Source organism: Eschrichtius robustus, chromosome 5 (genome assembly GCF_028021215.1).
Source record: "Eschrichtius robustus isolate mEscRob2 chromosome 5, mEscRob2.pri, whole genome shotgun sequence".
In the NCBI taxonomy this organism is placed as follows: domain Eukaryota; kingdom Metazoa; phylum Chordata; class Mammalia; order Artiodactyla; family Eschrichtiidae; genus Eschrichtius; species Eschrichtius robustus.
Genome location: NC_090828.1, coordinates 15726022 through 15742543, shown reverse-complemented (window position 1 = coordinate 15742543; position 16522 = coordinate 15726022). Strand labels below are relative to the sequence as shown.

The window sequence follows — 16522 nt, the reverse complement described above, 5'->3', positions numbered from 1 at the left end:
AGTCAGCAAAATCCTAAATGTGAGAACCCTACAGGATAAGTGACCCAGTTTCTTCCACAAAGTGAAAGGGGGAGGGGGAGAGAGGGAAAGAGATGAATGGATGGAGGAGCAACCTGTGGATTAAAAGAGACTTAAGAAGCACATCAATCAACTTTAATGTATGAACCTCATTTGAACCCCAAATCAAATAAACTACTTAAAAAAAGACACCTGAGAAAATTTGAACAATAATTGGATATTTGAGGATATTAAGGAATACTATTGCTAATTTAGGGGGATATAGTAATTTTCTGTAATTGTGTTTACAATAATTATAGTAAAACTTTACATACTTCAGTAAATAACATTTCTCTTATTTCATCCATTCTCTAGTATAACTACTACCAGAAAATAGCCCAAAGTTAAGAATTATGCAAAAGAAAGAATAAGCTTAGACAATAAATTGAGATACAAGACCATGAACAACTTACACTTATTTTAACCATAAATAAATATAAACCTGTTAGCCACATTGGTAATGGTAGGACGTTATCTGTTCATAAAGGAGGAGTAGAATAGAGAATCTGTCAAATCTAAAAGACAGACTCTCATCTCTTATGTATTTAATGCAGAAATATTGAATCTTACGTGTGCGGAGCCACAGCTATTTAGAGTGACATTTAATGTGTTTCTGATTTGTTTTCCTTCCACTAGTATAAAATAGATACAATGTAAACCCTAAAGAACATAACATTACCACACTGTAAGAAATCTATCAAGCTTGAGAAATAAAACTGGGAGAAAAAGAAATACTGGAAAAAACTCAAATAAAAATCCATTAAGATTTACTGAAAAATTTCTCTATCCAAATGAATTTGAACATCTCTTATTAAAGAGAACACCTCACACGTCTTAGAAAAGCTAGTGGGCATCAGAAATCAAAATATAAAAATTATCACAATCCTTCTAAACTAGCGTAAAGATTCTTCAAAGTTCTGACACTGAATATGGAGAAAGAATTTATGTATTTGATGCATATTATTAGCAATTAGCTCTTTAGTCTAGCTCTAATCTGCCACATTAGTACGTAGCTCTATACATTAAATCTAACTTTTAAAAATCTAAATATTAACATTTTTAGAACTTTTAGAATTTTTAGAACTAATCCAGACACTACTTTTACAAAAGTGAAAACCAAGATCCAAAGAAACTATCTCAAATCAGAGTTCATGTATTATTTTATCATTAACTTTCTGAAAAGCATGTCCTTCCAATTCTAAGATTCCCCTTGATTCTAGAAGACATGATCTTCTCTAAAGCCTGTTTAAAAAAACACTGAAATGCATATACAAGGAAAATAGAATGAGCTTATTAGTATGAAAGAGATAAAATGATTCAAAGTCATTAATAAGCAAAGATATTATAACTCTGAAATGCTCTCTTTTGATAGTTAAGGTCCGAATCTATCATGTAAATCACTTAACGTTTACTATTAAGGGAGTATCATTCTCATTTAAATATTCCTAACCTCCACATGAAACTGCCAATAAACTAGACAATTACAATGAAAGGCACAGTCAGCATGGTCCAGAACTGGCATAACGACTTATTTCAAAGTAAAAGACTTAATGGAGGTACTGGGAACAGGTGTAGTTTCACTTATTACAAATGGGTGGAAAAGAGATGAAACCTGAAAATAGTATTAAAAAAAAAAAAATCAATTGTGAAATGGAAAGTTCAGACAAGAAAGGCTGGGCTAGGTATACGTAGCACAAAGCAAGTAAGAACCACCTATAAGGTTAATCAAGAAAAGATTATAAAATGTTTAAAGAATTTTTGTCAGTAATGTATGTAAGAACCAAATATAAACCTATCCAAGAAGAAATTCTAAAGAAGCTCTATGATTTTGCCATTTGAGATAAAATAACTGAAGAGACTTTTCATAACTCATGTACTGCCTCTCAGTTTTTACCCAAATTCTTAACTACTTAAAACTCTTACCTGAAATTCAGCTGTTTTAGGATTACTTATGAGGACTGCCTTTGTTGCAGAGATATGCAAACCCAGTTTATCAGCAATATCTTCTTGGGAGCACTAAGAAATACATAAAAATAGATCAATATGGAAAAGCAATGACTAAATCCAATATAAAAAGTATTTAACGCTGTAACAACTTTTGATGGCCTCACGGCAATGTAGATTATATAAAGTAAGCTAAGAATAAGCTGAGAATAAGCATATATCAATTAAATTCAGGTCCACGGCAGATGCAATTTAACATTAATAATTCTCTTACAATGAGTTCTAACCATGATGCAGAGCTAAAGTACATTTTTCACATGGAGCTGGTGGTATAACCTGTACTTGGGCCCCCCTAAGCTAGCCTCCCATTGACCTTACCAGTCTAGTCTCCTACAATCCCCTACTCATTCCCTGAATTGTACACTTTTCCCTACCTTTACCTGAAATGCCCTCCCTGCCCGACTTGCTGCCACCCCGCCCCCTGCAAGATTCTACTTAAAAGACATCTCTTCCACCACTTCCATAAAAATAACCCTAATGACTCCAGTCGGAAATTCTCTCTCCCTCCTTGGTGTTCATATGACTTTCTGTTTTGACTACTATTGTAACCTCTGCAAAATCTGTACTGACTTGTGACAGAATGGTGCGACTAAGAGCAGAATTCAAATGGCCTCAACGATGTCACTTAACTTCAGTGCATATGTGCTTGATAAAGCTCTGGGTAATGAGCAAACTCCTAAGCACTCACCCACCAAAAAGAGAAAGATGCCTGTCACCCTCAAGAACCAGGATGGGAGGCAGAATTCTGAAAATAAAACTCAATGACTATGAGATACAGCAAGTCTTTATCTCAATGACTATGAGATGAAGCAAATACACTACTTGGCACAAACTAAGTGATCAAAAAATATTAATGATGATAATTAATGTCATTATTAAGAATAAACAATTATCACATATATTAATGTTAACGTTTGAAAGAGTTTAAAACTTAACATGAAAACTGATGTACCATCAGTTACTCTTTTCTATTTTCCAACATTAGGTTGGAAAATAGAAAACTGTCCTCAAGGACTAGTGGTCTGTATTTCACTTAGAAAAAAAGAATGGGTTTAGATCCATTTTATGCCAATGCCAGTTCTAATGACTTCTGCCTTGCTCTTTCAGGAAGGATTCTGAAGACGCATCCAGGCACAGCAGAAAAGAGCTCCCTGCACTGCCACAGCTGCAGCAGTGGAGAATGGCAGCAGGCATGCTGGGAATAACCACTTTTTCCTCCATAACATGGAGGAGTTTTAATAACAAGATTTAGACATAATGTGACCAATTAGGAAATGCAATTTCCATGATGCAATCTATTCTCAAACAGAACTAGTACTGTCTGTATCAAAGAAAAAGGCCCCACAGACACATGGCTACACAGTTAGGTATCTGAGTGACCTTGCACTTTATCATGATGACGGACCATAAGGGATAGAGGCAAGAAGCAATTTAAATCAGGTATCCTGAAGTGGCAGTAGCTGGTATACAGGATGAAATGTTTATAAGTGTTAATATTTATGTGTTTATTTTAAATAAACACATTTACTTGTTAGAAAAAATAGAAGTAAACGAAGCCCATAGTTTTTACAAATATTATTCTTAAATAAGGCTGAAGTAGGCTTTTAGTTTCAAAAGTGAGCTAATTTAAATGAAAATATTAAAACTGGTATGCAGATATAGCAAAAATCATGATGATGATATGTGAATTACTTACACCTGGGAAGTCAAGGGCTGGGTTTTAGGAAGAGAAGGGCTGTTACTCTTGTGCAAAACTAGATATAAGGCTCAGTGATGTTTAGGTTTGCTTAGAAAGTATGTAACTTTATAAATACCTTTCATGTTGAAATTCCTATAGGAAAACTGTTACTACAAATCTGAAACTCTCTAGCACCTAACTCTGACCCCTGCCCTGCCCCGCCCCACTGTGATAAATGTGTTGAAGTGACCTTGGACAACTGAACAGACTGTTTCTGGCACTCCTGGTGGGACAGTTCAGTCACAGGCCTGGGGTACAGATAGACCTGTGCTGGAATCCCTGGTCCACAGCCAATTGGCTGTGCGAAGTGGGACAAGTTACCTCAATTAACTGCTGTGTAAGACAGAAACACCTACTTCACAGGGCTGCACTGAGAGATGGAATCATGTACATAAAGCCCTTTGTGGAAGACAAACTCTCTCTGCAGAGTACCTACTTGTCAGGAGGCAGAGCACGTGCTCCCCCTTAGATGCGTGGGGCTACATAGTTACAAAATCAACTCCTTTGCCACTTAATATAATTATAAAAAATAGAATACATTTCTAAAAAAACAGAATACATTTCCTTATGCTATTTTTTGTATATCAGTTCACATGAAATCACTGCTGCTCCTGACTGCATATGCATGTGTGGTACATATATGAATGACATGGTACTCAAACCTAGCATTCAGTCTGACATAACAGAAAAGCACTCCTCAAGAAGTCAAAAGGCCAGATTCTGGTCACGGTTCTCCTGCTGTCTGTGTAAACTTTGCTGGGTACTTATCCTCTCTCGGCCTCCGGCTTCCTCACTGGTACAGTGCCTGGCATATAACAGATGTTCCATAAATGTTGTTGAATAAAACATTTCTAAACCAGAAAAAGGAAGGTGTTGGGACTTCCCTGGTCGTGCAGTGGTTAAGAATCTGCCTGCCAATGCAGGGGACATGGGTTCGAGCCCTGGTCCAAGAAGATCCCACATGCCGCGGAGCAACTAAGCCAGTGCACCACAACTACTGAGCCTGCGCTCTAGAGCCCGAGAGCCACAACTACTGAGCCCGTGTGCCACAACTACTGAAGCCCACGTGCCTAGAGCCTGTGCTCCGCAACAAGAGAAGCCACCGCAACGAGAAGCCCGTGCACTGCACTGAAGAGTAGCCCCCGCTCGCCACAACTAGAGAAAGCCTGCGCGCAGCAAAGAAGACCCAACGCAGCCAAAAACAAATAAAATAAAATAAAATAATTTAAAAAAAAAGATTAAAGCAAAAAAAGAAAAAGGAAGGTGTTGAACTAGATCTGGAAGGTCCCTTCCAGTAGGAACATCCTGTGAATTACAAAGGCTCAATAAAGTGACATGAGAGAGGCTACATCTCCCCACCAGCCCTCTGGTCGTGATTCCCACCACTGCCTTCCGTAAACACCTTAAAAGACTGAGACGTTTAGAGCTGGAATTGCGTTGGGGGGAGCTTTCCTGGTTGTTTTGGTTTTTGCCTTACATCGTTAAGCTGAAATGGACTTGAATGGTCAAGAAGTACACTGTGGGCACCACAGCACAGCTCAGCAAGAGACAGAAAGAAACTACAAATTGCAGACACATTTCGATATCTTCAAATGCTCGATCTGCTGGGGGAGGGAGATTTCTGTCTGATTTTGTAATAAAACTCATTTCCTGACTTAGGCCTTTCATGTCAGCTTTTCAACTCAAAGCAAATGTCTGTGAACATGTTCAAAGACAAAGAAACAGGCTTAACGTGGAGCACTCCACAAGCCCTTAGCCAGGGTGGCATCTAGTGGGTACAGCCACAACCAAATTAAGGCTAAAAATTCTAACTTAATAAATTTGGTTACGAACTTCATCGTGAACCCTCCACAATTACATGAAGCTCTAAAATTTAGTCCTTCGTGCTTTTCTGTGACTAAAAAAAAGAAATCTTCATTTCTTTACCAGAAATTACACAATCTCAGGTAACAAAGTGTTCTTTATAACTCTTTATAAATTCATACAAGGAATCACAGAACAAGTAATTTGGAGAGTCAAAGAAAACAATCAGCAGGGCACAAAAAGCATGTACAACATACCAGAGCAAAGGTAAGTGCCTCAGTGAATCCAGCAGCTGCCATGTCGTGTCTCAGGAGTTCTGTGAGTTTATTTAGGGGAAACTGGGGGGAAGAAATTATTTCACCTCAGTAAAATTTCCCACTTTTTTTTATTAAAAAAAAAGAGAGAGATTTGTAGAAAACTTGTCACTTAAAGGAAACCACCCTTCCATCCTAATATGCCGCTCGTCCCACCATCTCCCCACCACACTGACCCCTCCCCATCACCTCACTACCCCAACACTCCTACCCAGACGTACAAACCCCCCGCTTCTACCTCTCCCACACGCCACTTCTGCCTTCAGGCCCAGGATCAGAAAATGAATCTCCTACTTAGAGATGCAAGAAGGGCTCCAAACTCGAAACCTGTCTTTCTTCAAAGAACTAGTCATCACAGGTTTTCAACGTACTCTAATCAATCGGGCATCTGTTTTGCATCCTCTCCACAGCAAATGCCTCTCAGAGCAGAGCATGGCCAGTACTGCTTAATTCCTATGTTCTGTTTTTCTCGAAGCCTTCCTGGCATTCAATAATCAGTTTCTAACAATAAGGAGTGTTTATTTAAGGGTGCAATCTTACTTGATTAGCTATGGTGTATGTTTTCGGGAGAGTCATCTGAATGTTGTTATATCCATAAGCAATAGCTGCATCTTCTATGATATCACAGGCGTGGATAATGTCAGCTCTGGTCGGAGGGATTTCAATTTCAATCTGATTCCCATCGCCTATGACTTCTGACTTTAAACACATCCTGGTCAGAAGCTTGGCAAGATTTTCTGGAGTTTCTCTGAAATAGGAACATACAAACCATAAACTTCACTGGATTATTTAAAACATGTTTATATTTTGTTTTAAAATATGCTACTACCTGAAACCTGTCTTTGTGAATTCCAACAGACACCAGACATCCTAACTGATGTTCTATCGTCAATTACTCTGAAGGGATATCAAAATTCTCTCCAAGCATTTTTTCAGGGAAAATTAAGCAGTCATATGTGTACTTCATTCTTGAATTCTCTTCAACAGTAAATAAATAAATGAAGTTTTCAGAGCATACCTGATCCCAACTTTTTTGTTAATTAGATCAGCTCTCACCATCTCCTTTCGATAAGCCAGTTCCTTAGAGAGAAAAAGAGTTTGAGAAGCTGAAATCAGTCCTGCTACATACAGCATTAGCCTCTTTCTAATTCAATTCATTATTGTTGTGGTTTCATTACCCTCCCAAGAAGTTGTCATTAGAGCCAGATATCAAAAATAAACTCAGTGCACTTCAGGACATTATTTGCTACATTATATTCATATATGAACATTCTACTTGCTAGACAACTGGAACTGCTTGGAAATATTATAAAATGCCAAACATTTTTCTCTTTTACTTGGTCAATCACCATTCTCTTCAGCAAAACACTAGGTGCATTACATCATTTCTAAAATGCTTACAAATCCTGCTGAAGATTTTCAATTTCATCTCATGCAAGTAGGTGTTTATGACCAAGAATAACTCACGTGTCATACTGTACTATCCATCATACTAAATCTAAGAGTGTTATGAAGTCATTCCTTTCCTATCATTTTTTTCAGGTGGGGAAAAGCAACTATGCCCCAGTCCTGGCTATCAATCTGCTCCAGGAGAGAGCCAGGCTGGGCGCGTCTCACGAATTAGTACTCACTCTCCTTCAAACAGTACGTAACTCTACCATGTGAGATAGGAACAAACACACATAAAATCCAGGCTTTTCAGCAATGTTGGAAACATACCTATGAGTATTTCTTATCACAAAATTACGCTCAAAATTGTAACCGCCACTAGCAAAAAGGCCGTAAATTTAAAAACCTGTTTGGACTCAGGTAAGGACAATGGGCTTGCTATGCAAAACGCAATTCTCAGAGCAGAAGCATCATTATCACCTGAGTGCAGCCGCCACCATGTAAAGAAGCCCAAGCTAGCCTGCTGGATGAGAGGCACCGGACCTGTTCACCTCACTGCCAAGACGCAGACATGTCAGTGAGGCCATCCCAGGTCATCCAGCCGCTAGCCTACCAACCAGCTGGAGCCTAGCAGAGATTAGCCCAGCCAGTCCTGACCAGAACTACCCAGCTGACCCCCAGAATCATGATATAAGCAAATGATCGTTGTTTGAAGTTAGTAAATCTTGGGGTGGTTTGTTACATAACAAAAGCTAACTGATAACAGCAATTGAAATCAATTTTTTAAAAAACTGCTACTGGGACTTCCCTGGCAGTCCAGTGGTTTGGAGGGCTGACTAACCTTAAAAGGGGTGAAACTATAAATTACCTAGGTACCTAGTTAATAAGGGAATAAACCACAGGAATTATGGCCATATAATGCTGTGGTATAATGTAGTGGGTTGGGAGTGAAGTGTGGTATAATATAGTGTGTTGGGACTGTCTGGGCTTAAATCCTAGCTCCACCACTGAATGGTAATAGACAAGCTATTTAACATCTCAAGGTCAAGGGCCTAATGATAGCACCCACCCTCATAGGGTTAATGTGAGGATTAAATCCATGTAATACACACAGTATAGTGCCTGGCATGTAGGTGGGTGGATGCACAGACAGAAAGACCAAAAGCACTCTACAGCTATTATTATTAACGTCACTGCTGTTGTCAAAGTCCTCATCATCATCAAGTCACTTCTTCTATACTCACTGGAAAGGTATGTAATTTTCCATTAGGAAAAACTACTTCAGCTGCTTCAACCCTGAAAACAAAAATAAACCAGAAATAAAATTAAATATAAATAAAAATAAAACTTAAGGGGAAAAAGGGCCATAAATTCCAAAAATGTGTGTGGTTAACAAAACTTTCCCTTGGTCTACAACTGCAGCCTCAACCCATTCAATCTATTCACGTTCCAACACTGCTGTCTGGATTAATCCTCCCATACACAACATTACTATTCCATTTCCTGTGGCTCCCATGTCTCTTCAGGCAGCACCCACTTGATAAGTTTATCTCCCAGTCCTGCAAAGCATGCATCCTTGATGAACACCTTACCAATACGGACACACACATTCCAGGCTTTAACAGGGTCACGCTGTTACACATTGAAAGCTGACTGATACAACCACTAAAATGCAAATCCATTTAAAAAAATAACCAACACTGCCCATACAATTTCAGTCATGCTTTCTACAGTTATACATTTATTTTGAATTATAATACTCTAGAATAAACTATGAAGCTAGTACACAGTAAGGGCCATATAGGTTTGATAAGCAATTTTTTAAATAAAAAATTAGCTTTGGAACAAATACAGTGGTCTTATTAGTATATACAGGATATATGCTTTGCTCTTATATATGATTCTCTATCTTTGTTTAGCTGTTCCTTCTGCTGTTTCTCCATGTTCAGTCTCAAATCCTTAAATACAGCTTAAATTTCATTGCCTCCATGAGGTCTACCCAGATTGCCCCAGCTAGCAGTAACTTGCCCTTAGAAACGGCCAGAACATCACTGAAACTTTTTAAGGTACTTATCACTTTTTACTTTATAAATTATTTGTTCATGTCTTAGCTCCCCAAAGAGATTATATATTCTAGTTACAGGAACCACATATTTCATCTTTATATTTAGCACAAGGCCTTAGTGCTCTAACTTCAGAACAACAGGCCATCATCGATAAAGATGCCGAATGAACTTACGTAAACTGATTCTCACAATATTCACTGAATGTGGTAACAATGATATCAAGAACTATTTTTGCCTGCAAAGGAGAAAAACAAATATTATGGTAACCCATAAATATACTTTCTTCCATCAGCTGGAAATGAATTAATATTTAATATAATTTAGTCTCCAAATATCTAAAACTGTATCTGTATATATAAATTTTAAAGAAAGAAGTGGAGTAAAAACTCTTGAGCTTGAGAGGCCCTGACCTTATGTCCAGGTGTTCTGCATTTATGCGGTTCTCTGACAGTTACAATCCATGACTGAGACAAATCATCTATTTCCCCACCCCCTCCCTTGGGTTGAGCAAATTTGAAGAAAGACAGATGGCTAACTATGGCAGTAAACCGTATCAGTCTCATAAGTTTCTGCAGCCAGATGCCAGACTCCTGGCCCAAGCACTTACTAGCAGTCTGATTTTGTGCATGTTACTTAATTACTGTCTTTGTACCTTTGTTTGTTTGTTAAGTAGAGATAATAAAAGTTCCTACCTCATTTGGTTAATATCAGGATTACAAGTATGAGTGTGTGTGTGTATAAAACACATAGAGCGATGCCTGGTACATAGTAAAGGCCATATAGATTTGTCAATTTATTTTTTTAATTAAAAGAAAAAATACAGTAACCTCATTGGGATATATGCTTTGCTTTTATACATACTTCACTCATATACAAGCTTCAGAAAAGATATCCAAGGTCTGCTAATGTGCAAATTTAAAAAAAGTTTTTAACAGGAAAAGCTATATTACCCTGACAATATTTCTGAAGGCACATATGGTATATAAAAGTTATAAATGAAATATCTTACAATGATCTCCAATCCTGTAAGATGTATGTGAATGCCATTTATCTGCCCTACTTCTATACTCCAGCCTTCTGCCATTCAAGTTTACCTTTCTTAATCTGCTTAATTGCCACCTCACTCTATGGCTTACTTAACATTTGTAAAGAAAAAATATGCCATAAAAAAAAGCTTTCATAACAATCCAATCTTATAGTGATGAAAAGTGACTGAACGATTAGTATTCTACATATTCTAGACATCTTTGTGTGTATAAACCCTTTATCAATTTGCTAAATAAAACTTGATAGCCAGTTGGTTTTAATTTTTTTTTTTTACCAAGTACACAAAGGTACGAAATTAGTCAGCATTCAAACTAAGCCAACTAAGATGAACACTTTATACAGATGGCATTACAATGTATATCCCATTCTCTGTTTTACAGTAATGTATTTGGCTAATTCTCTCACAAGATAACAAGTTCCTTGAAGTCAAGAACATGTAACTCATTATTAAATTCATGGCATTGGAAAGATAGTAGGTGCTCACTAAACATTTGTCAACTGAATGAAAGCACCTTAACCAAAGTACAGAAGAGCTACCTCTTTCTAATTTTCTAAATGGCTAAAGTATGCCCCCACCTACAAAATAAACATATTTTAAAGTTTAGCCACATGGTCTTGGCCCAGAAGTAAAAATCTACCCTGACAGTACAAAAATAGAAAAAAAGTTTTATTTACCTTAGTAAAGTCGGTCCCTGTGCATTCAATAAATATATTTCTAGTATTTACTGTTATTTTGGAATGATTTCCTGCAACAAACACAAAACAATAATGACAAAACAATCAGTTTCAGAAATAAAAGTGCAAGAAAAAGCTCTACAAAACAGAAACTACATTTTAATTTAGAACATAATATAAGCTGACATCTCAGAGGTAAGGAGATACACAACTTTTATTCTAAGCTCCCATTATAAGCTGGAGAATAAAGATAAAATAAAAACAAGGATTTACTGAGTGCATTCCACACGTAGGGTGCTTAACAGAAGTTGTCTCATCTCATTTTCACCACGATCTATGACAGGGCTGCAGGCAGGACAACTAAGATTCAGAGATTAAGCTCATTGAACATGATCACAGCTATTAAGCGGCAAGGCTAAGATTTGGGTTTGGATCTGGCTCACTCCGAAGCCCACTATGAGTACTAGAGTCCAAGATCTTGAGGAGGAAAAGAGTCTCCTTCCCATCATGAATCAACTGAACCCCCTTCTCACCTCCAGAAGGGCAAACATCTATGGCTTTGACATCACTAAATTTTGCAAATACGTTCAAGTTGCGTCTTCAACAAAAGCTTCAGAAAGGAGTTAAGAGGGTAAAATTCAGTTTTAAAATTTTAATTTAACTATAAAACAGCAGGCCAGACAGAATTTGACTTTAAGTTTAACTAAATGAATTACCTGCTAAAACCAAAATATCAACACCCTTTGGAGGAATATAACAGAATCCAGAGACTAGCACCAGAAAATATTTATGAACTTATAAATATGTATACATTTATAAATTACATTAAAATCACCAGTAAAATATTGAAAAATGAATGAAAAGAACTATTACAATAAAATCCACAAAAGACCTGAGATTCTCAGATTGAGTCGTCTGATTGATTCAGTCAAGTCTATTGAGAATTCCACAGAAATGATAAAGAATAAGAGGAAAACAGCAAAAAACCTATGGTGCTTAAGAAATAACTCACCATTGATGACTGGAGGCATTGAAAGGACGACACCATTGCTATCATAGATAACCGGATACAGAGGTTTATTTTCAATTATATGTAAATAATGTTTAAGGTGGTTGTCAGTCTGAAAAAAAATTAAGTCAAACAAAATTAGCTTTTTATTTCTGTCACTGTAATTAGTTTACATACCTACCTAGCATAAAAAGAGGGGGGAAAATCAGAAAAACAATAAAACAGCCCCCAAAGTTTTAAATGTATAATATTTTCTAATGTAAACTAATATCTCAGAATCCTTATACAACCTCATTTCCTACTGGGGAAAGATAAGACCGCAACCGTTTTTCAAGACTGAAAACAGACTTGCAGAGTAAGCCTGAATCACCTTAAGCAAAACACAAACCATACAAAACTATTTACATAAATAGGAAGAAATCACTTGCAAATGAGGTCAATGATAATAGCTGCTTTTTCCAAATGATACCCACCTCTTTTACTATTTGTTAAATGCAATTTAAAGTGACTACTGAATTCATTTTCACTGCTGGACTCTAAAGTGCTAATCATGGGAGGCAGACGCTTTTTAATAGTGCATGCTACAAAAAAGCTAGCTAAATCTCATTGTTCCTTATATTTGAATGAGTTTTAGTTATACCTAAATACGAATATTACAATGCGGTATGACCTACTTCAATGGTTCTCAATCTTGGCTGTACGTTAAAAACATCTGAGAGGATAAAAGTAATAACAGGGCTTCCCTGGTGGCACAGTGGTTGAGTCTGCCTGTCAACGCAGGGACATGGGTTCGATCCCTGGCCTGGGAAGATCCCACATGCCGCAGAGCAACTCAGCCAGTGCACCACAACTACTGAGCCTGTGCTCTAGAGCCCACGAGCCACAACTACTGAGCCTGCGTGCCACAACTACTGAAGCCCACATGCCTAGAGCCCGTGGTCCACAACAAGAGAAGCCACGACAATGAGAAGCCCACACACTGCAACGAAGAGTAGCCCCCGATCACCACAACTAGAAAAGCCTGCGCACAGCAACGAAGACCCAACACAGCCATACACACATACATACATACATACATACATAAATAAAAGTAATAATAAACAAAACTATGCCCAGACCTCACTCTAGATCAAAGGAATCAGTATCTCTGGGTTGGAGCCCAGACACTGCTATTTTTTCAAGCACTCATTTTATTGCCCTAATTAAGACTTGATTTGAGAGGAATTTCATGATTTATCCACAGCTATTACATTAACATAAAAGAACGTTTACCTTGTATATGTTCATCAGTTCACAGGCTGTATACTCCTTGGTCTTATTTAGAGGCTTGAATTTGATATCGGAAGGTTTCTTCGCAGTATAAGTAAATGGGCCTGACAAAGTGTCCAAGTCATGGGTACCAATAGCAACCAAGGCTCTTTTCCTAAATGTGGAGAGACAGAAAGAAAGAGAAACAGAAAACGATTTGAATATCTCAAAGCAGAAACTCTAAAGATAACATAGAGTACAGGTTTTTTATTTTTAGACACTTCCTTAAAATAGCCTGTTACTACTATATAGCACCTTTACAACCATTAAAAATTATGAGAAATATAAATATAAAGCTACTTCAAACACATTATTTCAGCAGCTGAAGTAAATCCCTTCCACTATGTTTTCCCTAGTACTATGTTATTAGGACGTTTTCAAAGTCAACATACCCTTTACCTTCTTTTAATCTATTTCCTCTAGTGTCCTCAAGTAAACATAAATCTTTTATTAAATTAGAATAAACTACCAAAAAACTCCTGTGTTTTTTGGCTTTTCCATATTTTCCTAAATTTCCTGTCACATAGCTATATTGCTTTATTAATGGAAATTATTTAGTTTTAAGAACTGTGAATTATATTTAAAATTTAATATGTAAGGAAATTTCAAGAGCTATTAATTTCATTTGTTCTACAGTTTACCTGTAAGGGATTTAAGGTAATTTTAGGAACTTAAAGCAAGATACAAAGTAGGAGAGAAAGAAACAGAAGTAGGGATATAAAACGAAGCCAGAAACAATGTTGATACTAAATTAGAATTTCAAAGCTTACAGTCTTATCACAGAGGGTCACAAATTTGGCTCTAAGCTTTCCAAAAGACAATTCAAAAAGAGAAACCTGGTCAGAATTTATGATGTTCTAAAGAATTCTTAAAACGTGTTTTAGACTATGTGTACATATATTCGAATATGTATGCATAACCACAATTAAATATCAAATGGATAAAATAATTAGTAATCAAGGAATGTGTTAAAGTCCATATTACATGAACTATGACATAGTTTTTAAAATTTGTAAGAAACAAATTTTGGTCAACCTCAAATTAACACAACATTGTAAACCAACTATACTGAATAAAATAAATTAAAAGAAAAAATTTTTTTGGTCAAACTCCAAGACAGGTGACTAGAACTTTAATAAATATGGGTAAATTGAACAGAGTTGTTGACAAGCCTAAAGGAGATGTTACTTTACTCAATGAGTTACATGTTTATATACTAGCATAGGTAGAAATATACATGGTTCAGTAAGTTTAGATAAATTAATAATTGACAAATTCATAGGTAAGAAAGTCCATGTTTTCTTGGACATTAATATTGGTTTCTTAATCCTGAAACAGCACCTCAAAATGTCACTAAATTTCAACTTCAAACCACAAAAAAACAAATTCCGGATTAATCAAAGAGCTATGCATTTTGAAAAACAAAAGGCAAACATACATACACATACACACACACACACACACACACACACACACACTGAACCATAAAAATTATTCAAAGAAAATATAGGAGAACAATGCTTAAAACTGTGGAGTAGAACATCCCTTAAGACACAAAACATAAAAGTCATATAGGAAGACTGACAAACTTGACTATATCCAAACTGTAAACTTTATACAACCAAAAGACCCCAAAAGTCAAAAGACACACTGAGAGAAAAGGTCTACAACGTAGGTACAGAAAAGGATTAATATCCCAAATATAAAAAGATATGAAAACAAAAAATAGTCAGAAATCAAGATTTTACCTATTCTACTGGCAGAAATTTTATTAAAGTCTTGCTGTGAAAAAGCAGCAGCTCAAAGAACTGGGCAGAAAATTCTGCTGCTGCCAACTGCAGAGGTCTCATCTAGCCAAATGTTTCGAGTCTGAGTCAGGCTAAGTATTCAAGACCCTTTGCCTGCAACAGAAACCACTTCTCAGAGAAAAAGAGCAAAATAAGAGCCTCTTACATAACAAAATATTCTTTATGCAATCAAAAAGCAGTGCATATGAAAACAGAGAAACATGGCATACTCCACACGAACCAACCCATAAAAACCAATGCTAAGATGACTCAGATTTTCAAATCACCACACAGATTCTTAAAACGTTACTACTACTACCAAAAAAAAAAAAAAAAGCCACCACCAAAAACATTCAAGAATTATGTGGAAAATATACACATAATGAACAGACGGGGAAATAACAGCCAAAAAAAGAGAAACTTTTTAAAAAGGAACCAAACAGATTCTATAGAGATGAACAATAAAATAACTGAAGTAAAAAGTTCACTGGACCCTTCTAGCCAAGATGGAGTAACAAAGACTAGATTTACACTCTTGCCTGATACAATCACAAAAGAGGCAAAACATATAAGATGACAGTTTCCATGGCTGGCACTGGAGATCAGGCTATGAAGGGCAGATGACAGACAGGAAACACATAAGGCGAGTCCTACGACTGCCCAGCTGACTGCCTGGAAGGGTTTCAAGCCACAGGGCAGGAAACGGGGTCTGGCTAGAGCCCAGTGGACTCCCTAAGTTGAAGAAACACAGCTGAGAGTCTAGGGAGACAAAGACGGCCAGAGTTCACTGCACAGAGTACTGGGGAGGACAGAGCTACTCAGACAGAGAACTCTGAGATCTGCAGAGAGGCCCCCTCAAGAATTCAGCTGAGTATTAATCAGTGTGTGCATGTGAGGAAACCAGCCAAGGCCAGGGAAAGAACCATCCAAGGCAACGGTGCTCACACAGACTGAAAACCTAACTCTTCATATGGCAATGGATAAACAGGAACAAGGTCTTGCCTCAGTAGTAAGGACTAACTAGCCCTCAAGAGAACACTGCATGATCAACGAAAACAGAAAAATAGAGGAAAAAAGCAGAGAAAAGTCAATGAAACCAAAAGCTGGTTCTCTGAAAACTGATACACAATGATACACACTGAAGTAACTGATGTGTACACTGATCTCTAGCTACACTGATCAAGGGGAAAAAAGAGAGAAAACACAGGAATTAAAGAGGTGATATTGATACAGATACTACAGATATTAAAGGATAATAAGGGAAGATCATGAACAACTTTTATGCCAGTAAATTTTATAATTTAAATGAAATAAATATATCTCTT

The 16522-nt window shown here is 37.0% G+C and overlaps 1 protein-coding gene across 2 annotated transcripts in view; it reads right to left on the bottom strand.

Moving 5' to 3' along the window:
• Positions 1–16522, bottom strand: part of FARSB (phenylalanyl-tRNA synthetase subunit beta) — a 77332-nt gene that overhangs the window by 40912 nt on the left and 19898 nt on the right. For both annotated transcript variants that reach the window (XM_068544350.1, XM_068544351.1), the window contains exons 6-14: positions 13375–13525; positions 12106–12214; positions 11094–11164; positions 9545–9606; positions 8550–8601; positions 6935–6996; positions 6457–6664; positions 5860–5940; positions 1981–2073 (exon numbers count right to left, since the gene is read on the bottom strand). In XM_068544350.1, coding sequence (XP_068400451.1) covers positions 1981–2073; positions 5860–5940; positions 6457–6664; positions 6935–6996; positions 8550–8601; positions 9545–9606; positions 11094–11164; positions 12106–12214; positions 13375–13525 — 889 coding nt within the window. The remainder of the gene's footprint in view (positions 1–1980; positions 2074–5859; positions 5941–6456; positions 6665–6934; positions 6997–8549; positions 8602–9544; positions 9607–11093; positions 11165–12105; positions 12215–13374; positions 13526–16522) is intronic.